The sequence below is a fragment of the Genypterus blacodes genome, unplaced genomic scaffold (genome assembly GCF_046128005.1).
Source record: "Genypterus blacodes isolate CSIRO-AG114 ecotype Tasmania unplaced genomic scaffold, CSIRO-AGI_Gbla_v1 ptg000151l_1, whole genome shotgun sequence".
Taxonomy (NCBI): domain Eukaryota; kingdom Metazoa; phylum Chordata; class Actinopteri; order Ophidiiformes; family Ophidiidae; genus Genypterus; species Genypterus blacodes.
This window is the reverse complement of record NW_027466953.1, coordinates 21,668-47,642: the sequence shown is the minus strand read 5'-3', so window position 1 is coordinate 47,642 and position 25,975 is coordinate 21,668. Positions and strand designations below refer to the sequence as shown.

Sequence of the window (25,975 nt, the reverse complement as noted above, 5' to 3'; positions counted from 1 at the left end):
TCCACATGTAGATCAGTCCTCCACAGAGGCTGAAGTGTTCTGGATGCTAAACGTTCCGGAGTCTTTCCAGGATTTCCCGGCGTCAGAGCTGTGAGGTGATGTAGTAAACAGCAGAGCTATAATCTGCTGCTCTCTAACAGCGTGCAGACGTGCTGCAGCACCTGTGACAAACACAAACCTCAGACTTTCTGTCTGAGGAGATTTTCCATTTTTAGCGGAGCGACCGCAAATTACTGCACCACGTCCCCGGAGCCACGCTTTGATCTCTGTGCTCAGAGACGCAACCAGAGAATCAATCAAAACAATATGGACATAAAAACACAAATATATGAAGACAAAACCTTCAAAACCTCCTGAACTTCAGAGCAGATTGAGTTTTAGTTTTGGATCCAGATCCAATTTCAGATCCAGTTCATCTTTCCAGGATTCCTTCAGCTCTCCATCATTCTCTCCATGATTTGGTGTGATGATGTCACAGCAGAGATGGACATGTGATCAGCTCCACACCACAGCTGATCAGCAGAATCATAATGGATCAGAACACAGATTCATCAAAAAGCCCAAACGTCCCTGGTGGAGGTATGGAGAGGAAGCTCCAGTGAACCCAGTGTCACATTGTTCTGGCCCAGGAAGCTGCAGTCTGTCATTATGTCAGAGCTAAACTGTAATTAGCTGCAGCTATCTAAAGCAAACAGACAAAGAGACCCAGGCTCATTTAGTGAGAGGAGGATCACATCCTGAACTCACATCACAACAAACTCTGACTCCAACACACACACACAAACAACACTAACACACTAACATCTAACATCTAACAACGTCAGACGAGACAAACGCGTCAGCTGACCAAACATCAAACACCAAACAGCACAGTTGCCACGGATACGCACACGCCTTCCACTTACCTTCAGAAGAAACAACAATAAAGTCAAAAGAGAGCAGAGAGTTTATGAGCTGCACACACGCCATGTTAGCGTGTTCATCAAAGCCTTTACTGCTCAGCTGTGGTGATGATGTGTCTGCACAATTATAACTCTGCAACATCTGTAACATCTGTAACACCGCTGCCACTGCACTCTCAACTCAACCAGCTACAGCCAAACACGTCCAGGGCTCCGGCACCTGTTTACTGTCAAATACCCAAACTACTCTGGTGTGGAATAAGTCAAGAAGCAACCACACCTGTGACACTGCTCACACTCACACACACACACACACACACACACACACCTTTCCCGGTGGCCGTGGCCCGTTAGCGGCGCGGCCTGGGCTGCTCTGCTTGTTTATGCTGTTTGTGTACTGATGTCTTATCTGAGGCCAAACAGGGCTGAGATCAAAGCGGAGACGTGACTGTGTACGTTCACACCCTGTCACATGACCTCAGCATGTATGGACCCAGACAGGAGCGGGACAAACGACCCCGTCCTCAGAGACAGGAAGTGCAGAAGGTAAACTGAGTCTTTCCTGAACGTCGAAGAAGCGTAAACACAGAGACAGACAGACGTGTGGAAAACCCTCCTGATGTGAGACGGGTGCACCACTCATCTTCTTCTTCTTCTTCTTCTGCAGAAATCCATCACCTGATTCCCTCACATCCTTCCTTCCCTCCTCTCCTCTCTCCCTCTCTGATCGATCTGTCTTCAGAGATCAAACTTCTCTCAGTTTTCTCAAACATCAGTGATAAATCTCTTCCTCTCTTCTTCTCCTCTTCCTCCTCTCTCAAACTTCTCACACACACTCCTTTGTCTGATTCCAGGGCCGCTGCCACATTTGACACCCCAACATAGAAGTCAAATGAGCTTTCCAGCCTGGTTGAGGATGAAGGCCTGTGGTATGGATGACCTCACCGCCTAACCTCAACCTTTATGAAGCTGCAACAACATGGATACAGTTGCTATGTCAACATAGAGGCACATGTCCCAGAAGAGGTCTTTAAGCATTTAGTGAGAGCTGAATGTATATGAAGGAGCTAATGAGCAGAGGCCCTTCATCGTAACTCAGTGGGACCACAAGCGCTGTCTGTTGGTACAAAGTTAAGATTTGTTTTGTTTTGTATTTATGTTTTATGGACGAGGTAAGTCCATGTTTCTAGAAGTACAAAGAAGTAAAATAGTGTGTTAGGTGTTTGTATAGATGTTGTGACTGTGCGGTCCGGGCTTGGACTGTATTTTTGAGACGGCGGTTATATGAAGGCGTGGCTTGTTACATTTCCCCATAGAATGGTGACATGATGCGTTTTTCCAGTGACTTTATTATGACGACATCGCTAGTGTGTTGGCAACATCCAGAGGACGACAATGTTTACATTTTATTGGAAGAAACGTCGAGAAATCTGTCAGATCAGGGAGCTTCTGCATCGAGCTAACGTCCGACACAGACGCTAAATGGGTTTCTACCTTTTCCTAACACTTCCTTTGTTTCGGGGGGGTTTGTCTCTAGACAGTTTAGACCCCCCACCCCCTAACCCAGACCGCCACGTTGAATGGAACTGAGGCCTGAAGCATCAGTTTGCATCGTGACGCTCTTTAGTTTTCTTCAACTTCCTTCAGAAGCAGTTGGTGTTTGGCAAAGACACTTTTGGAACACTGCCGCCACCTACTGGCCTGGAGGGAGACCCACACCCTCCTTCAGGATTAGGTGAGAACACGGTTGGTATAGCTTTTGTCCTGCACGTGTGAAAGGGGAAGTGGAGGAGCGCTCCTCCTGCTCGGCCCTGGTGTTGGCGTGTCCTCGTCCTGACTCCACTTGGGAGACTGCAGGGAGGTTTTATTGTTGCTCAGTGAGCCGCAGGAGAATGAAAACCAAGCGTACGTGCTCCACAATCAGAGATCACAGCAGCGAACAATGACTTCATGTGGTGCTAGAACAAACAGATCACTTTCACAGAGGAGGGTGAGGTGAACGCGTGGTGGAGGAGGCGGTGGACTTGATGAGAGCGCGGTGGTATTTTTGCATCTTAATACCATGTTTGAAATGAAACTGCTGACTAAAAACCATCTTATTTAGGATTTGCAAGATTACCATCAAACCCCAGAGCCCATGTCGCTTCACGCAGTCTGGCCCCCTTTTTACAGGCAGAATTAAATGGAGCTGTGCTGCTGTGACCCCGCCTTTCCAGTAAAACCTAGAGACACACACACATCCAGTCACACGTGTCCTCACACTGCTTATTTATACTGTTTGGCTACAAAATCATGACAAACCAAAATCCCTAAAAATCCCTGCAAAGGTTGAATTTACCCGTTGAGTTGCTTCTAATGAATCCTGTGCTACACAGCTGCTAACCACACAACGCAGCTTGACTTTGCTTTGTTTAGGCGTTGAGTGCTGTGAAGGGGTCGGAGGTGAAGCGTTTCCTGCCGCTCTACACATCCTACATCATCATTCACTTCATAAAGCACAAACACAAATCCACTCTCTTTTCTTAGCGTCTCTCTGCCTCCTGCCGTCCCGTGTGATCGCGGCGTTTGTTAGCCGGTCCCAGCTTATCTCTACCAGAGCAACAGAAGACATTGTCAGACAGTGGACAGTTTATTGCGTCTGGTCTTGATTCGGTCTCAGCTGGTTGAACTCGGCGCTGCCTGAGAGGAAGCGGAGCGTAATTGCAGGTTGATGCCACCGAGCCAAGCCGAAGCTAAAGATAGAGAGTTTGAGCTAGGAAGTGACGGAGGCTCAGATTTAACGTTTTAATAAAGCCAAGGGGCCACTAAGAGGCACTTTGGGCTTCATGAATGGAAGGACTGAAGCCGGACCTCCTGTCAGCTGCAATTACACCGACCCAAAGACAAAAATCATGGTTGCGAGCTTGACCGGCCTGAGGCTGATGGGAATTCAGAATAGTAACCAAAACCCCACGCTGCATCTTTCTCTCCTGACAGAACCTCAGCCGGGTTATTAAGTCGTTACTGAAAAGTTCTCATGAGAAGGAGGAATTAAAGTCAGAGACGTTTGCTCCAGATCAGATCTGGCTCTGGTCTGCAGCTTTATTTTGGGAGCAGGTAATGGCTTTCTTTGACTTTGAGCACCAATTATCTTAATCAAAGCGGAGCAGCTGCTATAATAAGCAGCACTTTGCATTTTTACAGCGTCTCCCACACCTTCAGCTCACAGACGCCTTTATGAGACGCTGTGTCGCAATCTGCTCACCTCAACCTCACACACACCTGCAGGGATCTGTGTGCTTCACGTGTGTCAGGAGGCTCACATGGGTTTGTGTTACATCCATGATCTAAGTCTTCACTCAAAGGTTCACTTTAGAATAAAACAAACAAAGGACACAATCAAGTGCAGAGTCGAGCCTTTCTTCTATATTTTGACCCCTGAAACTGAAATAAAGCAAGAAAGTGTGGCTCAGATCAGCCTTGGCGGAGGTATGAGTGAGATGTGACACGCTTGCAGACTGCAGGCAGACCGCTGGCATGCTGATGTTATATGGCGCTCGTAAAGCTTTAACTCTGGGTCTCTAAGGTTCTTGCTCTCCTGGGAACTCGTCCAGCGTTCAGGATTTCACAGTCCATCAAACTGTAACGGGCCCGTTTCAGCTTTACTGCCCCGCTCATTCAGACTGTTGTTCTCGCTTCGCTCTCCATTTGTTTCTGTGGCATCAGAAGTCCCTCATGTGTCCCGCCTCACATACCTGCCCCCTCACCTTCTGAGGCTCTGGGTCCTGGGCTCTGGGTCGGCGCCCCAGGCCCGCTTGCTGAGCCTCTGTGCTGGAGTCAGAGGGGAGGACGGCGCTGGTGCCAAACCAAACATCTTAAACAGCTCCGATGCCATTATCTTTATATGCTTCTGTGGTGTTTACCCAATTACACCCAGCACAAAATAATTATGGTGGACAGAAAGGGCAGCAGCCACGACGGCACAGGACATCCTGGACATCCTGGACACCCTGGACATCCTGGACACCCTGGACACCCTGGACACCCTGGACATCCTGGACATCCTGCAGACTGATGAACGCTGCAGGTTCACACACTCTCTCTCTCTGAACCTTTTGTTTAAGATCAGGCGTATTTCAGCATGACAGTATGGAAAGGTTAGATGAGTCACAGAGACCTTGTGGTGAGTTCAGGCTCTGGTTTAGGGTGCGGCCATGCTGATCCATCACCCCACGCTTTGACAGGGTTTGTTGTCGGTTGTGCTTGTTTTGAGAGCTTTGACAGAAGAAAGCTGCGCCTTGATGAATTATGCTGGATCATCATCATCATCATCATCATCATCATCATCATCTCCTCACGTTTCTGCCCATCACCATGGACACACGTGGCAGAGTGTGAGCACCCAGCTGAGCCTGAGGGTCAAACCCACGTCATCAGAGGTCACAGCAAAGAGCTTAGATCAGCATTCATCAGTATGAGATCAATCAATAAGGCGTCCAGCTGGAGGGGAACTGCTGCTCTCACACACTTGATTAGGTTTAATAAACTCAATCTTCATGTTAAGTGCTTCCAATAATGACTTTCACCGTCTGTTCATCAACCAAACATCACCTGAAGCACGGACTGATTGATTGATCCAAGGCTCTGAGCTCTGACAGGTGGACAACAACACACACACACGTGTGTTTGACAGATACTCCAATGTTAGAATCCGCAGGAATCTCTGGACGCTCTTGGCTTTGACTTTATTGCAGCAGGACTGAACTTCCTCTTAACCTCAGTCACCTTAACCTTCCACCTTTTGGCCGGCGTCCCTCCAGGCTGCTGAAGCTGTTCTTGGCAGGCCGTGCGTCCTTGTGGAAGCGGCTCATCAGCTCCGGTGGGCCGCTCTCTAAATAAACTGCACGTGGATTTCCCTGTGCGCCCGTCGCCCCGCTCAGGTCTGTTGTTGTTTTTGTCGGTTTGGACTTTATTTTAGGTGTCGGGCTGGAAGGATCCTGAGCACCATTCTTAGTGCGATGGGAAGAAACGCTTCAGGCTTTTCTTCCCCCAACAAACCCAGCGTCCCTCAGTGGAAATGAATGAGGAGCCAGTCACGAATAGCACTTAACCCATGAGCAGTATAACTATCTCTGGTTTGATTCTCACCACGGCTGATGAATAGATACAACCTCTGGCAGCAGTAAAGCTCTTACACCCATCTGAGACATAATGTGCACTCTCTCTCTCTCTCTCTCTCTCTCTCTCTCTCCACTGGGGGAAAGTTATCTGAGGTTTCACTTTTTTATTTCAGGTCTGGCATCTCAGAAATGGCAACTTCTGGATTCAGATCTTTAAGACTTTTACAGTTGTTAAATATTAAAAGACTTCCTGTGTAGCCGTTGGCAAAAACAGTGAAAACTGTTAAAACAAGAAGCCGTCAGAGTTCAAACCTCCACCAAGGACAAACATTTCTCTGTAATTTGCCATAGCAGCTAAAATACGTTTGACTTTTATAATCTGACTGTGAACACAAACCACCAGGATAAACTCTGATGTAAACATTCAGATGAGGCAGGGTGGTCGTCTCAAAATAACCTCAGCCTCACTCACTGACCTCAGAGAACTTCAGTCAGCTCTCTGTTAGTCTAACATCTGGATGTACGCCAACAATCAATACTGTGTGATCAGCTCTGGATGCTGGAGATCCATTCAGTCCTTCACTCATCAGCTGGTTAGTGAAGCCAGCAGATTCAACCTGGGTGCTTGGTTGCAACATGAACATGTGTAACAGAAGAGAAGTTACAAAATCTATACTCTAACCCTGTAGGTCAACAAAGTCCAAACCCTGTGAGGAGTCCTGTGAGGAGTCCTGTAGGAGGTCCAGCCCCATGTGAGGAGTCCTTTAGGAGGTCCAGCCCCATGTGAGGAGTCCTTTAGGAGGTGCAGCACGATGTGAGGAGTCCTTTAGGAGGTGCAGCCCCATGTGAGGAGTCCTTTAGGAGGTCCAGCCCCATGTGAGGAGTCCTTTAGGAGGTCCAGCCCCATGTGAGGAGTCCTTTAGGAGGTCCAGCCCCATGTGAGGAGTCCTTTAGGAGGTGCAGCACCATGTGAGGAGTCCTTTAGGAGGTGCAGCACCATGTGAGGAGTCCTTTAGGAGGTGCAGCACCATGTGAGGAGTCCTTTAGGAGGTGCAGCACGATGTGAGGAGTCCTTTAGGAGGTGCAGCACCATGATACCTCAGCCCTGGAGCAGTGGAGCCGTCTGGTGCAGGTTTCTCATGTGTTCTTGTATTTTTAGACACACATTTGTTTCACATTGATGAGGGAAACAGAATCCTGCTGCTGGTTTATGTGACGACAGTGTGTGTGTGTGTGTGTGTGTGTGTGTGTGAGGGTGTGTGTGTGTGTGTGTGTGTGTGTGTGTCAGGCCTGGGATGAAGCAGCCGTGTTAAAGCTCCATGAGCTCCAGAACCAAAGCAGAGCCACCTGCTACACCTACAGAGTGTTTATAGTTAAATGTATTTATACTTTATGTGCTGTGACGTTTTAACACGGAACCACCTGACCCAGATTCAGGGGCGGAGCCCAAGGACGCAATTACATTAAACCACACACCAGATTTAGATTCAGACCAATTCATTCAGACAAAAAACAGAAACTCATGGAGCCAGAGGGGCAGCAGAGGGGCAGAGGGGCACAGAGGGGCAGCAAAGAGGCAGCAGAGGGGCAGCAGAGGGGCAGCAAAGAGGCAGCAGAGGGGCAGCAGAGGGGCACAGAGGGGTGCCAGAGGGGCAGTAGAGGGGCACAGAGGGGCAGCAGAGGGGTGGCAGAGGGGCACAGAGGGGCAGCAAAGAGGCAGCAGAGGGGCAGAGGGGCACAGAGGGGTGGCAGAGGGGCAGCAGAGGGGCACAGAGGGGCAGCAGAGAGGCACAGAGGCACAGCGGAAGCAGAGCCGTGCCTCCCTGTGGTCAGAGCCACTTTCATGGTGAGCTGCCGTGGCGTACAGAGCTGTTAAACGTGGGCTCCGCCCCCCTCAGCTCTGTCATTTCACTCAGAGAGTTTATCAAAGGAGCCCGCAGCTCAGCGAGCGCTGGTCTGTGGACCGGAGTGACACTGACAGTTTAAACGATAAAACTCAAACCGGAGTTTTTCCAGAACCACAATTACACTGCACAGTAGCTCCACACGTATGTAGGAGCCGTGTCAACATATCATTTCATCTGAGAGGCAGGATGAGATCATTCCACGCATGTCACAACACTGACGGCCCATTTACACGTCAACCTGTCAGCTCACGGCTGATACGATGGTGCATCAGCAGGATGTTTACTGTACAAAACTGAAAGGACCAAGGTCGCAAAAGACTCACTCTAACTTTATGAAGAAAGACTTGATTCACATGGAAACTTAAAACACCTAAACTTTTAGTACAAACACAGATTTCTACATCTTTCTTCCTGTGTTTTCTCTTTTCACATGGGAGTGCACGTTCACGCAGCTGGGCTATGACCCCATCCACTGTTGAGCTCAGCCAGCAGGTCCTGGTAGAGCCTCACACACTCACTGCTGCCCCCTGGTGGTCTGCATCTGCACACATCTACTACATCAGTGATGCTGCTGCCTGTGTCACTCTGCTCATCTGCACATGAGCACAGAAACACTGATAGGAACACATCTGGAGAGGGGAGAAGAGAAGAACCACTCTCTGCTGTCTGGATCAAAGGCGGGCGACCCCAGAGGTCAGGGATCAGACTTAGAGAGAATACTCTTCTAACGTCATGGTTCTTATTAGAGACGAGTGAATTCATTACAAACCCTGCTGCCAAAAATACAAATGTGGTGAGAATCCAGATTTACACACAAACACATCAAACCAGCGTCCTGCTCCACTCAGGCTCAGCCCACCACAGCCTCACTGAGTCCTCAGACTGAGCCCAATGTTGTCCCACTCCCACAGGACGGCTTTTCCACACAAACATCCGGACACAGGAGCCACACAGTCAACAAACCTGCAGACAAACTACTGGACGACTGTTTGAGGAGTTAAAAATGTAAAACCTGCAACAAATAAAAACAGTGTAAAGTGTTTGAGTCATCAGTCACAGAGCGACACAGTCATGAAGGAGTCAAGGCTCAGATCTCAACACGCATCATTAACAACACACACACACACACACACACACACACACATGAAAATAATATAATAACACCTAAAGTGAATTTGGGAGGAAACAGGAATAACCCTCAGTGCTGAGGGAGAGAGAGAGAGAGAGAGAGAGAGAGAGAGAGAGAGAGAGAGAGAGAGAGAGGATGATGAGGTTCTGGAGCCACAGTCCTCCTGAGGACATGGCACCCTTCATTAGATGACATCACAGCAGGAGGCTGCTCCCTCAGTGAGCCTCTGTATAAATGTGAGCAGCCTGATGTTGTGGAAGCAGCAGCTCAGCTCAGACAGAAGCATCGTGGCCTCAGGATCTAACCAGCAGCTTCCCAACCTCTGACTGAGACCCCGCCGGTAAGATGTTTGTCTACTTTACTGAGAGGAACCTGCTGCTCTGCTTCAGAGACCAGGAGATGTCTGAGACGTTCTTACATTAAACTAAGACGGGACAAGCTCTGCTTTCAGATTTAAGCATTGAAAATGGTAAAATACACAAAATGTATGTTTTTGGTATTTTTAAAGAATGGCTTTAAGACTTTTTAAGATTCAGCTTTTCTTAAATAAATAGAAAAAACCTTAACATTTAGTCATTTAATCATTTTAGAGGCTTTTATCTGAAGATCAGATCAGTCAACCATCAGTAAACAACACAGCAGCTCAGCTCAGCTCAGACACTGGTCCTGCTGGTCCCCCTGAAGACATTTTCATTTCAGAAGGACTTTTGCTCTGATTTAAAGAGTAACCTCCCTGATCTTCCTGCTTGTGGCTGAGGCTCACTGTAGAGCAGCAGCATGCTGTGATCTCCCATGATCCTTTGCTGGCTGGTTTGCCTGATGGACAGTGAGGTGACTGCTTTGTGTCTCTGCAGATTGAGCTTCACGCAATGGACCTGAGGGTGACCAGCGTCCTCCTCATCCTTCTGGCTTTGGCTGAAGCTGACAGATACTACCATGTGCCCAAAATGAGCAAGGCTGCCTACCCGGTCAAGAGTCAAAGTGCTCCGGTCAAAGGTCAAGGTGAGTCAAAGCACAGAGGGAGACGCCTCTGAGCCTCTGAGCTCAGGAGCTGTTTCAATGTTAAATCTACCACCGAAACAAAGTTTAGGAGGTAGAGAAGGATGAAATATAAATGTGTCATCTATGAGAAAGGAAATCTAGAATCACAAAAAATGTTCGATTACTGAGTCATTTAACAATTATGAACTAGAAATTAATCCTACAAGTCGCCTTGATAAGAAATCTGCCTCCGTCTGTTTATCTGAACCAAAGAGAAGCTGAACTCACAACCTTTATAACCTAAAGAGAACACACAGTGAGGCTTTAAATACAATACAGACCTTCATCCTCACTGGAGGGCAAAACCCCACAGAGAGAATTTAAAGAGGATATTTGTGACAAACTGACTGAAGAGGATTCAGTAACTGAAGCAAACCTGCAGACTTCTGCATAGTTCAAAGAATCAGAATCCCTGTTATCCTCATCCTCACCTCTGACCTCTGTGATGTAAACGTGCCCGGCAGGCGGAGCGTGTGTCACGGCGTGAACGTGAGCCGTAGTACAAACCTCCTCCAGATGACTAAAGGCTAAAAAGAGAAAGTGTCAGTGTAGCGCCGCTTGTTAAAACGCCCCAAGGCAGCGGTGGAGACGGCAAACACCACAACAACAAACAACAAGACCCTCAGGACGCCGCCAGATCTGAACTTTACTCCCCGATAAAAGAGAGATTCTTTTATAGCTGTAAACGAATCCTGCACGTCTGAGCTCTGATGTGGTTTCACTGTTTGCTTCTCTATGGCACAGCTGGGTCCCGTGGGGTTTGGGGCTCGGCCTGGTGCGGCGCTCTAATGACAGCCTGCCCATCCACTTTCCTCCGACCGCACGGGTTTAAAAGAGACGCAAACACTTTGACACTTTGTTTGTTTGACGGTTACACTTGCCCTCAGCAGTTTAACCCTTTCAGTGCAGGTGGTACCATCATGCACTGCAACGACTTCAAACTATTTAAACACAAAAGTCTTCATCTGAACTGATCACAACTAAAACTCATTGATCTCTACGGCAGAAAGTTAACTAAGCTAAAACAGTCAAACAGAACTGAAAGCTCAGAAACACGGTGGGACTTTTGACCAGTTGATTGATTGATTGATTAATTCATGAATGCTTTCGAGGAAATCAGTAGCTGCAGGCAATAAAGTCTCTATTCAGTCAGTCCAGGCAGATGAGTTGTGATCAGTCAGTGTGTTGGTATCAGGGTAACCTAACACACTGACTCAGGGTGTCCAGGGTCTGTCCTCAGTTCCTCACACAGTTTCACAGCTAACATATCAAAGTTCCTGACAATTCCACAAAGACATCTGTCATTATTTCCAGGCTTTAACTTTCTGGAGTCTTTGTTTTCCTCATGTAAGCGATAACCTCAAGTTCCCCGACATTCCAGTCCTGAGTGCTCTGATCTGACCCTGATGAACTCCGCACCAAAAGAGTTCAATGTAAAGGCGACAGCTTGCAGACCGCTGACCGCACATTCACGGCCACGCTACGCCAGGAAATTGAAGGGTGCAGTGCATTGTGGGCAACTTTACACAAAATGCACAGGAACTGGTTTGCACAGAGAGCGGCGGTGAGAGCGTCCTGGTGTCAGGAGGATGCTGGGAAAAACAAGCAGCTCCGTCCCCAAAACTCGCCAGAAAATCACAGGGAGGAGTGCGGCGCGTTTAAATCAGGTTGTGGTCTGATGTGGTAACGACCCTGAGGTCACTGAAGGAGCAGCCGAGCAGAGCGGAGAGGCGTCAGCACGCAAACCTTCCCTCATCATATATACAGCTTATATTTATATCTTCATCATCACAGGGAGGTTCCTCCATTTCCTGGAGACAAACTGAGTAAATAAGATTTATGACTAAATGTTACTGCAGCGACTTTACAGAACTTAGTGATAAATGAGGTCCAAACTCGGGCGTCGTGAGGACAAACAGTAGAAGAAGAACAAAGATGTGAGGAGGAGTTAGCATCATTACATCATCAAACAGTTCAGTGAGTGAATCCAGGAGATAGGCTGAGCTTTTATTGTGGAGGGCAGAACTTCTATCTTTGTGCTGTAGAAGAAACAACAACATGGATCCATGAGGGTCCATTACAGACCTACAGACCTGAAGAGGAGGAGAACATCTACAAGAATGAATTTGGATGTAATTTCCCCAAAGAACCACTAAGTTTTAGGCTGCAGTGTCACTGAATCCAGATCAATCATCCCTTTATAAAGTTGCGACATCATGAATTCTGGTGTGTAGTTCTTTGTTCTTTGGTGTGTAACTCTATGTGTGTCTTCTGCAGTTTCAGCAGGTCCTCCAGGTCACCAAGGTGAACCAGGACCAATGGGCCCACCCGGACCTCCTGGAGAGAATGGTGTAGGATATAGTGGTCCAGAAGGCCGACCTGGACCTCCCGGACCTCCTGGCTATTCTCAAGCTGGCAAACCCGGTACGCCAGGAGGCCCTGGAAAACCAGGAAGCAATGGACGCCCAGGTGAGAGAGGTGCAAATGGCGCATCTGGAGCAATGGGTCCTAGAGGTGGACCTGGTTCTCCCGGAATCCCCGGCCCTGCTGGACTTTCTTCTGCTGGCAAACCAGGACCTTCTGGCTTCCCTGGATCAGTGGGAGGAAGAGGAGAGCCTGGCCAGAAGGGACATTCTGGTGTTCCAGGTATTCCCGGCTTAAAGGGAGACAGAGGCATTGGAGTTCCTGGGAGTCAAGGCCCATCTGGCGCTGGTGGCCCAATGGGCCCAGTTGGTATGCCTGGAAAACCTGGTATTGGTAAGCCTGGTGCATCTGGCTACCCCGGAGAGCCCGGTAAATCTGGTAGCCCAGGAAGAGATGGTACCCCTGGCCCAATGGGAATGCAAGGGCCAAAAGGTCACACTGGAGCTCCAGGCATGGGATCCACAGGAAAACCTGGGGAGAATGGTAGCCCAGGTACTCCTGGATCCATGGGAGCTAAAGGTCCTCAAGGCCCAGCAGGTCAGCCAGGTGCTCCTGGCATACCAGGTTTTGGTAAACCAGGTGAATCTGGACTTCCTGGTAGCAGAGGCACTCCTGGTACTCCAGGAACCACAGGTCAGAAAGGAGAGCCTGGACATACTGGTTACACTGGTCAGCCAGGTGCGACTGGTTCCATTGGCCCAGCTGGTCCCCAAGGTGCAAGAGGATTCCAGGGTGAGCAAGGCCCACATGGAGCTAAAGGTGACTCCGGTATGGTAGGTGCACCAGGGTCCAGAGGAAGCAAAGGCGACCAGGGAGCACAGGGTTTCACTGGAAAACCAGGTAATCCTGGAGCTGCAGGTACCTCAGGCCATCAAGGTCATACTGGTCCTCAGGGTGTAAAGGGTGCACAAGGCCACACTGGTGCCCCAGGTACCCCGGGTTCATCAGGTGCTCCTGGACCAAAGGGACACCAAGGACATGGTGGATCACCAGGAAAGGGTGGTGAGACTGGAATGCCTGGTGCCAGAGGACCATCTGGTCCTTCCGGTCCTGCTGGTCCTTCTGGAGCCAAGGGTCATCCAGGTTCTACAGGCTCACCTGGTCCAGCTGGCTTGACATCTAAGGGAATTTCAGGTCCCGAAGGTCCACCCGGAATTCCAGGTCCTAGAGGTCAGGATGGTGCCCACGGCCCTCCTGGTCCCCCTGGTGAACCTGGCCAGCCAGGAGAAGTAGTCTACCACCATGAGAAGAGCATGCCTGTGAAGGCCCATGAAGTTATGATGCCTCATGAGATGATCAAGGCCCCTATGTCCGCTTTCAGTGCCGTGCTGACCTCTGCCTACCCCCCAGCTGGAACCCCCATCCAGTTTAACCAAGTTCTTTACAACGGGGAGAACCATTACGACCCCGACAGCGGCGTGTTCACCTGCCAGGTCCCAGGCCTCTACTATTTCATCTACCATATGCACGTCAACGGTGCCAACGCTTTGGTGGCCCTGTACAAAAACGAGGACCCTGTTCTGTTCAGCTACGACGAGTACAACAAGGGCTTCCTGGACCAGATGTCCGGCAGCACCGTCCTCCTGCTGGACGTCCACGACAGAGTCTACATCCAGGTCCCTGACGAGGAGAGCAACGGCATATTTGCAGCAGACAACGTTCACTGCTCTTTCTCTGGGTTCCTGATCGCATCCACGTGATTCCACAAACCAAACCTCAAGTCCTTACAAAAAGTACAAACTGCTCAGAGAAACAAAAAGAGTTTGTTGTCATTGTAATTTTGATCTGCCTTGTTTATCAATAATAGCAGCGGCTGAAAAAGTGTCAGGAGAGAAGCTCCAATACAAGGGAAGAATGAAACTTGATCCAAAATGTTACAAACATTCAATTAGTCTGAAGTGTGAAGTGGTGCTAGACAGCTGCCTGTAACGTTTACAGCACAGTCTTTGTGTTTATTACTGTCTGTTTGTTTCCTATGATATAAATGCAGAAATGTTTTTGTACTGAAAGTCGGTATTAGAGTTCAGCATGTTCTCAATACAGCGCCAAACAAATGTCTACATGTCCCAACATCTGTCCCATTGGGTTCATTCATCTATCACTTATTGATCATAACTAACAATAAATGGAATTCGAAAAAATGAAACAGTATTGATTTCCTCCGTGTGGTATTTGTGTGTGTGTGTGTGTGTGTGTGAGGTGTGAATCTTCCCACTGAACCATGAGAACCTCGCAAAAAAGGTAACAGGACAGTACAAGACAACAGTGTTTCCTAGCAACCGTCACTGTCTGAGATGTGAGATGACGCCAGAGCAGATTTACAGGAAACAAAAATATACAAACTCTTTTCACTGCTAAGCTTTTACTTTACAACTACAATTACTCTTAAAAATGTTCCATTATTTCCCAAAACCATTGACATATACGTATCATCATGTTCCAAAACATACCCAGGCCAGGAAACACACAACAAATCCCACAACTGTTCCCAGGAGTTGCATGAGAGCATAAACCCTGTTTGAATGTACAGCCTGTGTCCCAGACAGCCTAGGGAGCTGTCAATCAGGTGATGAAGTGGAATAACATCCATACCTTTAAATGCAGACGTGTTGTAGTTGTGGTCGATGGCAGCCACCATGTCCTTCCAGAAATCAGAGTTCACCTCATTTCCACGCTGTTCACAAAAATAAACAACACAGCTCAGGACGTTTTACTGCTACATGACATGTTTAACAAAGCTTAATCACACCTTATACTCTTATGTTTACCTTATTCAGCATGTCCACCACTCTGCCACAGAGGAGAGCCCCGGGCAGATCAAAGTAGTTGTCGTAGAAATAATATTTTGCTGCCAAAACAAAAGCCAAAAGAGTGAGACACACAGTTTTTCTACATGTGTCCCTGTGTGACAGAGCTATGACGTCATCGCTGTATGGCTCAGGTACCAGATCTGGTGAAGGAGGTGTTGAGGCTGTTGAAGTGCGTCCACTCCCTGTTTGGGCCGTAGTGTTTGATCAGCTCCTCTGGGCTCAGCTCGTTGGTTCCATGTGTCGCCCTGGACAACACAACAAAGTGTGAGTCTACCTTTAGAACTCTGTCACACACACGTCCATTTGGACAAATAGAGGTCAGAACAGTGTATCCTCCTTTATTCCATATAGATCCTCTCCTATACACAGACAGAAGTATGTGGACACCTGACCGTCGCCCCTGTGTGAGCGTGTTGGACGTCCCATTGAAAAGCCATTGGCCTTAATATGCAGTTGTTCTTGTGTTGTTATGGTAACACACAGAGACCTATGTGGCCTTGCTAGTGCTCTCTTGCCGGCTGTGTTTCCCCCGGCTGATCTTACCGCAGCACAGTTCCATCTTCTGCCAGCTTCACCAGGTTCCCGTCCTCCAGATCCACCACAAGTCCTTTGAAGCTGGACACAGAATGAAGCACCAGCAGAGTCAGACACATGACGGACAGATCAATACCAGCCTGGGCACCCACAGTGACACGGCCTCACTGATCAGGCAGTGGGCTGTCACTTTGTGCTCAGTATGGATTTGGGCAGTAAAGGCTTGTCAATCAAACAGAGAGCAAACTGCTGCTGAAACAGTGAAACAGGAAGCTTCAGCCTCAGCACGTCTCCATGTTCAGCAGCATGAAGGAAGCTGATGCACTGATGACTCACCAGAAGTCCCAGGTGGAGGGGGTCAGGCTCAGCAGGTCCTTGTCGTAGCCTTTATGCTCCACCAGATATCGGGCAAAGCTCTCATAGATCAGCTGTGAGGACAAACAGGAAGCAGAAGCAGACAGAGGGAGTCAGAGCAGGAGAGGCAGGTCACTGTTCTGCCTGCATTAGGTCAGAGGTTGGGTTTGGGCTTTTAGGGTCACGGGGTCGGCACCCGGGTGTGACAAACTCTGAGGCCTTCTGTCAGTCAGGAGGAAACAGGAAGCAGCAGATTACACACAACCTCCACCCGGCTGGAGCCAGGAGTCTTATTATGAAACTGCAGCTGGGATCAAGGATGGAATTCTTTAAGGAATGTGAATATGGGATGACTTCATCCTGAATGTCATTGAACATCATTTAGCTCTGCAGCCTCAGAAGCTTTCAGGTCAATATTATGGGTCACGTGTTACAGTTCTGTCATGTCATGATTATAACGCATTGATGGGACTCGAGCGTCTGTAACATGAACAGATCCACACTGTGCCTGCCGCGGTGTGTGTGGGTTCAGAGCCGCCTGCAGGCTGATCCATCTGCGGCTGCAGCAGGACCACACGACACCTGGAGCCCGAACATCAAGCGGAGTGAGCGTGAGAGCCGCAGGCCTCCGTGGATCCGAGCTGTGAGTCACGCAGAGTGACTGCAGCAGCATCAGCAGCGACGCATCAGCGGACACACACGCAGCGCGTCCCCGCATCAAGCGCACCGGCAGCCCGCGACCCCGCACACAGCAGCCCGCTACACGGAGGACAGACGCTCCGGGCTCCGGGCAGCTGGAGCTCTGCAGCCCCGCTGGCGCCACACTCACCCTGGACGTCTCCTTCAGGTGGTACCGGCACAGCGTGTGGTCCAGGTCGAAGCCAATGACGTCGCAGTCCGAGAGGCTGAAGAATTCACTCATTGTGGCGAAGCTGGAAGACAAATGTCAAAGTCACCGACTGAAGACAGACCGCAGCCTCTCTCTCTCTCTCTCTCTCTCTCTCTCTCTCTCTCTCTCTCTCTCTCGGTACCATTACCTTGGATCCTCCACAAGCCGAACCCTGTATCCGATCCGAGCCGATGTTCGGTTCCCCGGGAGTCAGCTGGTTGATGTTCTCCCATAGGGGGCAGAATGCGGGGCAGGCTGAGCGGCTCGCGCGCGTGCAGAGCTTCCGGGTGTGGAGCCAAACCGTAATGAATCGTGCACATGCGCACAACGTTTTCATGATGTATTTAAAACCCTTTGTTTTATGTATAGAAGTGATTCATTTAGTTTGTGCGTTTGATTAACAATGCTTGAATTTGTAATTATTGATTATAATTAAATGTATTTTTTAAACAATATTTGGTTTATTTATTTGACTTTTTATTTGTTTTTTCTCGTACTAATTTCTTTCTAATTTGTCGTTTTTCTTCTTTCTTCTGAGCATTCTGAGATTCAGAAAAATCGGAATTCGGATCCATGTTTATATTTATGTATACATGTTTATATGAAGTCTCAAATATTACTTATCGTTATATTACATATTATACATTATATTAAACAGTGCTTAAAAATAACGTTTGGTTGATTGATTCTTGGTGGTCAGATTTGCATTTTGTTAACATCAAAGATCATAAATATTGGCCTCGAAATAACAACAGTCTTGGCACAGTCCTGCCCTTTGTCCACCAGGGGGCAGCGCTCCCCGGCCCTCTGCAGGGGGCCGCGCCTCATTCCTGCGCAGGTGCAGCTGATGGGCGCACCTGCGGAGCTCTGAGCCCGAAACTCCAAGAGTTTCCTCATCCTGGTGACTTTGAGCCAGAGGCGCAGAAAGTCCCGTCAGTATGAGTTGGCAAACTGAGCTGTCCGGACCCGCTTGAGCCTGGATGACGTCACCGCGGCCCCTGGATCACTGAGGTGGCTCCAGAGAGGATCATGATCCAGAGCAACACGGAGGAGCAGCGACTGTGACTTCCTGACGCAAAATGATTTGCTGTGATTCTGACATGGAGATCCAGAAGCGCTGCGCTCTGTGCTGCGAGAGCTTCTTGGCTTTCTTTAAGAAACCTGAGCAGTCTGAAGATGATCCCGGGACCGGGGACCCAAAGAGGGTGGTTAACGCCGTGCAGAAGCCCCCTGAGTGGCGCAGGGTTCTGCCGCAGCTCCCCGCTGGGAATCACTACATCGCCCTGTACGACTACTCGGCCCGGACGGAGGAGGACCTGAGCTTCAACGCCGGGGACTCCCTGGAAGCCCTGGACAAGTCCGCGGGGGACTGGTGGTACGCCAAAGCCCTGACGGGAGACTCGGCCCCCAAGAAGGGCTACATCCCGGCCAACTACGTGGCCCCCGTGGAGAGCATCGACGCAGAACCGTGAGTGTACCGACAGAAAGGTTCTAATGTGGCAGAGGTCGATCCAGAAGAGTTTATCCTGGTTATTAATGTGTTTGGGTTCAGTTATGAGCCCCTAAATCCTCTTATGGAGCTGAGATTCAACTGAGTCTGTCTGTAAAGTTCAAATATAAATATTGATCATAGAGTCAAACTTTATTCAGTCATAAATCCTTTATAGTTATTTGTGTTCCAGTCAAAGTCTCTGAGCTTCTAATTGTAATTCTAATCTATTGGTCAAATCTGAATCTTAAATCTTTCCACCACAACTCCATCACGTGAACACGTCTGCTGACTTTACAGGCATGAACACGATGCAGAGGTCAGAGGTCGTTACAGTCTGTGTCCTGTGGAGGTTTTAAGGAGCGCATCTTGTTGACGGTCCCTAACAGCAACAACAAGCACAGCTGTGGTTTCACTCAGACTCAGCCTCAGACTCGGCCTGTGTTTGTTGAACAGTTGAGTCAAGTGGAGTCTTCAAGAGGTTAATTATTGCCTGTGAGCAGGAAGTTTAGGCAGACGGGTTAATCATTAAAAAAACCTCCGAACCCTAAAGGCCCCACAGTCCCACGGTGCCTGTGTGTGTGTGTGTGTGTGTGTGTGTGTGTGTGTGTGTGTGTGTGTGTGTGTGTGTGTGTGTGTGTGTGTGTCTGTATCTCAGATATTCACACATTATAATTGAACTTGTTTGTCAGGTCAGTCAAGATTCAGGAGGAGAGACGGGGTCAGGTCTGGGGGGGGGGGGTCTGATCAATCAGCTAGGTTTCATTACTGAGAGCTGGAGTCATAATTGAAGGATTTCTCTGCCTTGGTGGAGGTATGAGTCCCTTCTATTTTTAAAAGAGAAACAAAGGCCGGTTTGTTGTCTTTGTCACATAGCATATTATGAGCTTTCATCTTCTGGCTGCGTTGGTGTTTACTTGTTCTCAGCCGGGTTTTCAGGTTTGAGCATGAAGCTTCACATGAACCAAACATGTCAGCAGCTGATCCTCCTGTAGGACTGATCTCCTACAGGTCTACACCAGGATCAGGATCAGGATCAGGATCAGGGTCAGGAAGCACACAGGGACAGAGACACACAGGGACAGAGACACACAGGGACAGAGACACACAGGGACAGAGACACACAGGGACAGAGACACACAGGGACAGAGACACACAGGGACAGAGACACACAGGGACAGAGACACAGGGGCAGAGACACACAGGGACAGAGACACAGGGACAGAGACACACAGGGACAGAGACACACAGGGACAGAGACACACAGGGACAGAGACACACAGGGACAGAGACACACAGGGACAGAGACACAGGGACAGAGACACACAGGGACAGAGACACACAGGGACTGAGACACACAGGGACAGAGACACAGGGACAGAGACACACAGGGACAGAGACACAGGGACAGAGACACACAGGGACAGGGACAGAGACACAGGGACAGAGACACACAGGGACAGAGACACACAGGGACAGAGACACAGGGACAGAAGCAGTCATGTTGTGGCCCAGATGATGGTGACTGAGTGAGTGTTTGACTCCTGTCCTGCTGGGCTGAAACCCGTCTGTGCTCAGCTGTGAGCCGGTCTGTCCTGTTCTGTGCCGGGTGATGAGACTGGAGGACAGCAGCAGGTCTCTTTGTCTCATCAGCCTGTCAGATGTCCCACATGTCTCTCATTCCTAAGAAGCTTTCCCAGGATCAGAGAACACAAAGATGCACACAGATCTTTGGAAAGTCCCTGAATCCTGGACAGGAATATTTGTGTTTTAAACTTCCAGTAAATCTTATCAAGAGTGAGATCAGTCCATTGATTGATAAGTTCTAAGCCAATAAATGCTCCGTGTTGGATTCTCTGCTCTGAAACAAACCAGGAAACAGATAACAGCATCAACAGATGGACTATATGGACACACACACACACACGCACGCACGCACGCACGCACGCACACACAAACACACACACACACACACACGCGCACGCACACACACACAGGCAGGCAGGCTGGTGTGTAAGCTGCAGGCCAACATGGAGCTGCACACCGTATTGATGCAGCAAACAGGAAGTAGTATCCAGTATCCAGTGCTGATTACAGACGAGGTCACATGACCGCCTGCACACACGTAAACATGTGCTGGCTGTTCTTCTGCGCTGTGTTTGATTTCCTGCTCACTTAAGTGTTTGGAGCAATAGAATAGAATGTTGGAGTGGTGTTACTAATCTAACAGGTTGTGTTTGTTTGTGTGAACTAAACCTTCACACTTACAGAGAGAACAACTTTCAGATGGATCGGTTGAATCGGCTCCATAATAACGACACAGCCCCACTTTGCCTCGCTCTCCTTCCTCTACCTCTCCACTGACGGACACCTTTGTCCTCCAGAGGATCGGTTGTAAATTAAGATCCATCTATCACCTCTTATCCACTCTAGATGAATAACTGATAGATAATCAAATGAATAAAGCAGCATTACGACCTGAGTGAGGCCTGATACGATGTTTATGACACATCCATCTCCTGTGACCTGCCGACCCCGGTCACATGATGAGGTCTTCATGTCTGAAGCTCTGTGATGTTTGCAGGTGGTATTTCCCTGAGACCAAGCGTCAGGACGCAGAGAAGCTCCTGCTGTCTGGAGGGAACGAGCAGGGAGCCTTCCTCATCAGGAACTGTGAGAGCCAGAGAGGAGAGCTGTCGCTGTCAGGTGAGACCAGCTGCAGGGTCAGGGTTCAGGGTTCAGGGTTCAGCTCTCATAAAGGCTCACAACAGAACATACAACACGCGTGTGGGCTGGCTCCGGTTGTTGTCTGCATTTCCAGTAGAAACTTAATTCCTTCCTGTGATTGGTCCGGTGAATTCCTCAGCGTTTGCATGTTGCTGATGTTTATGCCACAGTCTTCATCGCGTCTTCCTCATTTCCTCGCTCTTCATTACTGTCATACTTCACTTATCTCACTTTGAGTTCGGGCCATTAGTTGTTGTTTGTAAATAAGCTGCACCCTCATCTTCATCATCTTCATCATCTTCACTCCTGTAAGTGTGTGTGGTTCTGTCCAACTTCCTGACGGGAAGAGGCAGCGGGGTTAAAGAGGCTCTTCCTCATTCCACAGCGCAGCAGAGTGACGCAGACTGAAGTGATTGATGATTTCAGGGTCATTGAGTCAAACAAATAACCGCAGTGACCATGAACGCACCACGATAACTCCATCTGCCCTCGTCCTCATCTTCATCTTCACACTCTGACCTCACACCTTACTCACATTTTTCCGATCATAAATGATTTACAGCCAATAATCTCAGTTAATCTTTGATATTGATTATTAGACTCCAGTAAACGTCTTTAACTCTTTGATGGTCCAATAAGTAACACAACATTTACAGCTATGATGTCATTGTCACGTCCAGCTCCTCATTGAAGTTCCTCAGCAGATCATCAGACTTTATTATTAAACTACATTCGTCTGCCAGCAGCTCCACTTTTGCCAAATCAGTAATTGCGCAAGAATAGGCAATCGCAAGTCGTCTCCTAGCAACCAGTTAACCCTGTCTGGTCCTCTAACAGTGTGGCGTTCCTGCATGTGGGTGTGTTTCAGTGTTGGACATGGGCAGAGTGAAGCACTACAGACTGAAGAAGCTGGAGAACGGACACTACTACGTGTCCAGGAGCAAAGACTTTGAGACCCTGAAGGAGCTGGTGGAGCATTACTCCGCTCAGTCTGACGGCCTGTGTGTGCGTCTGGCTGAGGCCTGCAAGAAGGTAAACACACTCCTCTGGGGTTTGAACCTGTTCATGTCCTGGAACCACACAGGAGCCTTAAACCCTAACCCCCCGCCCCGTGTGTCTGAGTATAGAACCAGGCCCCACAGACCCACGGCTTGTCCTACAACACTGTGGACCAATGGGAGATCGACCGCAACTCCATCCGTCTGCTGGAGAAGCTTGGCGCCGGGCAGTTTGGAGAAGTGTACGAGGGCCTGTGGAACGAGACCACTGCCGTCGCCGTGAAGACCCTCAAACCTGGTAGACCACCTCTACTGTCCTCACAGGGTCCAGACCAGATGATCAACTATGTAACAGCTGTATCTGTCCTCTGGGCTTTGTTAGCAATGAAGCAGATGTGTTGCCCTGGTTACCTACCGACCCTCTGTGTGTGTGTGTGTCCCCTTCAGGTACCATGGACCCTGAGGACTTCTTACGAGAGGCTTCCATGATGAAGAGGCTGCGGCACCCTAAGCTAATCCAGCTGTACGCCGTCTGCACCATGGAGGACCCCATCTACATCATCACTGAGCTGATGAAGAACGGCAGCCTGCTGGAGTACCTGCAGAGTAAGATTGCCTCCTCTTCATCTACACGCCGCTCCTCACTTAGATTTATGAGGGATCAGAGTCCAGACTGAGAGGAGAAGGTCACAACCCACAAACAGGCAGCCAGCAAGCGCTGTGTGTGTGTGTGTGCGTGTGTGTCTGTGTGTGTGTGTGTGTCTGTCTGTCTGTCTGTCTGTCTGTCTGTCTGTCTGTCTGTCTGTCTGTCTGTCTGTCTGTGTTAAAATAGCATGTACAGTGGAATCACATGACTTGGACTCCCTTCCCTCCGGTGACTTGTGTCTCTGGATTTAGCCCAGAGATTACGAGCGCGTGTGTTTTGCTCTGAAACACGATGGACTGGTTGTTCTGGTTTGTGCTCCTCAGCGTTTCAGCTCCCTGAAGCTGCTGCAGGTTTTATATAAAGTAACAGTAATGTCCTGGGTCTGGCCTCATGGTGTCTCTCGGTCCATTCCAGAGGACAAAGGCGTCACGCTGCGTATCAGGGACCAGATCGAGATGGCGGCTCAGGTGGCGTCGGGAATGGCGTTCCTGGAGCTGCAGAACTACATCCACAGAGACCTGGCAGCCCGGAACGTTCTGGTGGGGGAGAGCAACATCTGCAAGGTGGCCGACTTTGGTCTGGCCAGGGTCTTCATGGTGAGTTCATACATGTAGACACGGACAACCTTCAACAGGCTGGGGACAGACTGAGGGACAGACTGAGGGACAGACTGAGGGACAGACTGAAGGACAGACTGAGAGACAGACTGAGAGACAGACTGAGAGACAGACTTAGAGACAGACTGAAGGACAGTCTGAGGGACAGACTGAGAGACAGACTGAGAGACAGTCTTAGAAACAGACTGAAGGACAGACTGAGGGGCAGACTTAGAGACAGACTTAGAGACAGACTGATTGACGGTTTGTGTCTGCAGAAGGAGAGTGAGAACGTGTATGAAGCCCGTGAAGGCACCAAGTTCCCGGTGAAGTGGACGGCTCCTGAGGCCATAAATGACAACAAGTTCACCATCAAGTCAGATGTTTGGTCCTTCGGCATCCTGCTGTTTGAGATCATGACCTTTGGCCAGATGCCCTATCCAAGTAAGACCACAGAGCTGTCTCATACCTTAGAAGTCTTTTATGTAGCAGAACATGATTATAAACCAATAGAGACTAATCAATAATAATGTTGAGCTATGTTAACTAGCTTGGACCGCAGCTCACTGTGGTGTAACTCCGCCCTCCTCCTGCTCTGATCTCTGCAGCCATGACAAACTACCAGGTGGTGCAGAGGATCCCTACAGGGTACAGGATGTCCTGTCCTCTGCACTGTCCCAGGGTCATGTACGACATCATGCAGGACTGCTGGAAGGAGAACGCGCAGGACCGGCCCACCTTTGAGACCCTGCAGTGGAAGCTGGAGGAGTTCTTCGACATGGACGTGACGTCCTACGACGACGCCAGCCGGTATTAGAGGCGAGCTGAGGCCTGATCACAAACACGCTGAAGAACATGGACTTCACTTCAGCTGAGCCTCCATCTATCATTCATGAAGGATTAGAATGTGACAACTAGACGCACTTTGAAACGGACGCGTGGACGAGAGAGAGACAAAGACACAAAGACACAAAGAGTGTAAGAGACTAAGAGACTGAGAGACAAGGAGACAAAGAGACTCAGAGACTCAGAGACTCAGAGACTCAGAGACAAAGAGACTGAGCCTGTTTGCTCTCAGAGACATGAAGCTGCTCTGGATGAACCGGTTCTTCTCCCACAAACATGCCGAGCATTCTTTCCCCTGCTCACCTGACAGGACTGATGAGTCACACACACACACACACACACACACACACACAAACCCACACACGCACACACAGAGAGAGAGAGAGAGAGAGAGAGAGTGAGAGAGAGAGAGAGAGAGACCCGCTCTTTTTTGGGTGGATAATAGTGGTGTGTGTGTGTGTGTGTGTGTGTGTGCGCTCCATGTTCCCTCTGTTCTGGTTCTGGTTCTGGTTCTGGTAAACATTTACGGCTCCTGATTCTCTTCCTGTGTACCTCAGGTGAGTGATGGCGCCCTCGTCTGGTCCAAACGCGTCCGCGCTGATTCACCTGCTTGTGTCCTAACCGCTGGACAGAACAACTGAAGGATTGATTACTGATTTATTACTGATTGATGCTTGTTTGGTTAAAGGGAGGAGTCATGTGACGTAGCTGCTGCTCTCTTCCTCTTCTTCCTCTCCAGTTCATACAAATCCTCTGTCTTTCTTTAGATGAAGTGATGTCATTGTAAAGTCACAGTGGAATTTTGCCTGATGGAAAACTCCTGCTGTGACATCACGCACAGGGGCGTGGCCTATACGGGGGCGTGGCCTGTGGTCAATGGTTGTCTGCAGATAAAGGGAGAGTGTGTGTGTGTGTGTGTGTGTGTGTGTGTGTGTGTGTGTATGTGTGTGTGCGTGTGTGTGTGTGTGTGTGTGTGTATGTGTGTGTGCGTGTGTGTGTGTGTGTATGTGTGTGTGCGTGTGTGTGTGTGTGTGTATGTGTGTGTGCGTGTGTGTGTGTATGTGTGTTGCAGACCTGATGAACAGAAACACTCGGACGTTATTTGAATGTGAAACTTTAACACACGTTTAGATTATTTAGTGTAGAATAATCTAAGTGTACATTTTACCTGTGGAGGTTTTCTAATCACTGTGTTTTAATAAGAATGTGCTCCTTTATGATTTAAACACATTAAATGGATTTTTAACCTGAGGCTCTCTGTGGGTCTGGAACTGAACTTGGATCAAAGCTGAACTTTGAGTTTGTCGACTCTAAGAGTGAAACATTTATGTGATTATTCCCTCATTTAATATTCACAACATCTGAACTTCACTGTGCAATAACAAAGTTTGCAGCAGGTAAAAACGTGTCATTTCATTTACTTCACTCTTTGTTGAGCCCAGTTTACTGACAGAATCTCTTTGATGTTATTAGATTGAATCCCGGTTTACTACTTGACTTCCAGCAGGTCCAGTCCAGCTGTACTTCTCCCACACGGCCACACAGAGGCGCTGTCGCTCCGTCTCGATGCTGCTCACACGGACT

General features: G+C 49.0%; 3 protein-coding genes across 3 annotated transcripts in view; 2 read left to right on the top strand and 1 right to left on the bottom strand.

Annotated features, from left to right (window-relative positions):
- The window catches only part of nt5dc1 (5'-nucleotidase domain containing 1), a 30,702-nt gene extending 13,349 nt beyond the window's left edge, over nucleotides 1–17,353 (bottom strand). Inside the window, exons 1-7 of the mRNA XM_076165794.1 lie at nucleotides 17,238–17,353; nucleotides 17,030–17,132; nucleotides 16,183–16,274; nucleotides 15,856–15,927; nucleotides 15,448–15,557; nucleotides 15,271–15,350; nucleotides 15,095–15,176 (exon numbers count right to left, since the gene is read on the bottom strand). Coding sequence (XP_076021909.1) covers nucleotides 15,095–15,176; nucleotides 15,271–15,350; nucleotides 15,448–15,557; nucleotides 15,856–15,927; nucleotides 16,183–16,274; nucleotides 17,030–17,122 — 529 coding nt within the window. The 5' untranslated portion in view covers nucleotides 17,123–17,132; nucleotides 17,238–17,353. The remainder of the gene's footprint in view (nucleotides 1–15,094; nucleotides 15,177–15,270; nucleotides 15,351–15,447; nucleotides 15,558–15,855; nucleotides 15,928–16,182; nucleotides 16,275–17,029; nucleotides 17,133–17,237) is intronic.
- col10a1b (collagen, type X, alpha 1b) lies at nucleotides 9,222–14,653 on the top strand. The gene is made up of 3 exons (XM_076165789.1): nucleotides 9,222–9,377; nucleotides 9,892–10,039; nucleotides 12,356–14,653. Exons 2-3 carry the CDS (start codon nucleotides 9,907–9,909, stop codon nucleotides 14,200–14,202), a joined length of 1,980 nt encoding a protein of 659 aa, XP_076021904.1. The 5' UTR covers nucleotides 9,222–9,377; nucleotides 9,892–9,906; the 3' UTR covers nucleotides 14,203–14,653.
- Nucleotides 17,354–17,938: 585 nt separating the features above from the next.
- Nucleotides 17,939–25,642, top strand: frk (fyn-related Src family tyrosine kinase). Its single transcript, XM_076165786.1, has 8 exons — nucleotides 17,939–18,557; nucleotides 21,163–21,284; nucleotides 22,174–22,337; nucleotides 22,433–22,601; nucleotides 22,751–22,909; nucleotides 23,364–23,545; nucleotides 23,824–23,989; nucleotides 24,154–25,642. The coding sequence occupies exons 1-8, from the start codon at nucleotides 18,169–18,171 to the stop codon at nucleotides 24,360–24,362; spliced, it is 1,560 nt and encodes a 519-aa protein (XP_076021901.1). The 5' UTR covers nucleotides 17,939–18,168; the 3' UTR covers nucleotides 24,363–25,642.
- Nucleotides 25,643–25,975: the final 333 nt, after the last annotated feature.

Coding starts and splice junctions, on each gene's coding strand:
- col10a1b (XM_076165789.1), top strand. CDS start 9,907: ATGGACCTGAGGGTGACCAGCGTCCTCCTCATCCTTCTGGCTTTGGCT. Junction 10,040..12,355: donor TGCTCCGGTCAAAGGTCAAG/GTGAGTCAAAGC, acceptor TGTCTTCTGCAG/TTTCAGCAGGTCCTCCAGGT.
- frk (XM_076165786.1), top strand. CDS start 18,169: ATGATTTGCTGTGATTCTGACATGGAGATCCAGAAGCGCTGCGCTCTG. Junction 23,546..23,823: donor GTCTGGCCAGGGTCTTCATG/GTGAGTTCATAC, acceptor TTGTGTCTGCAG/AAGGAGAGTGAGAACGTGTA. Junction 23,990..24,153: donor TGGCCAGATGCCCTATCCAA/GTAAGACCACAG, acceptor TGATCTCTGCAG/CCATGACAAACTACCAGGTG.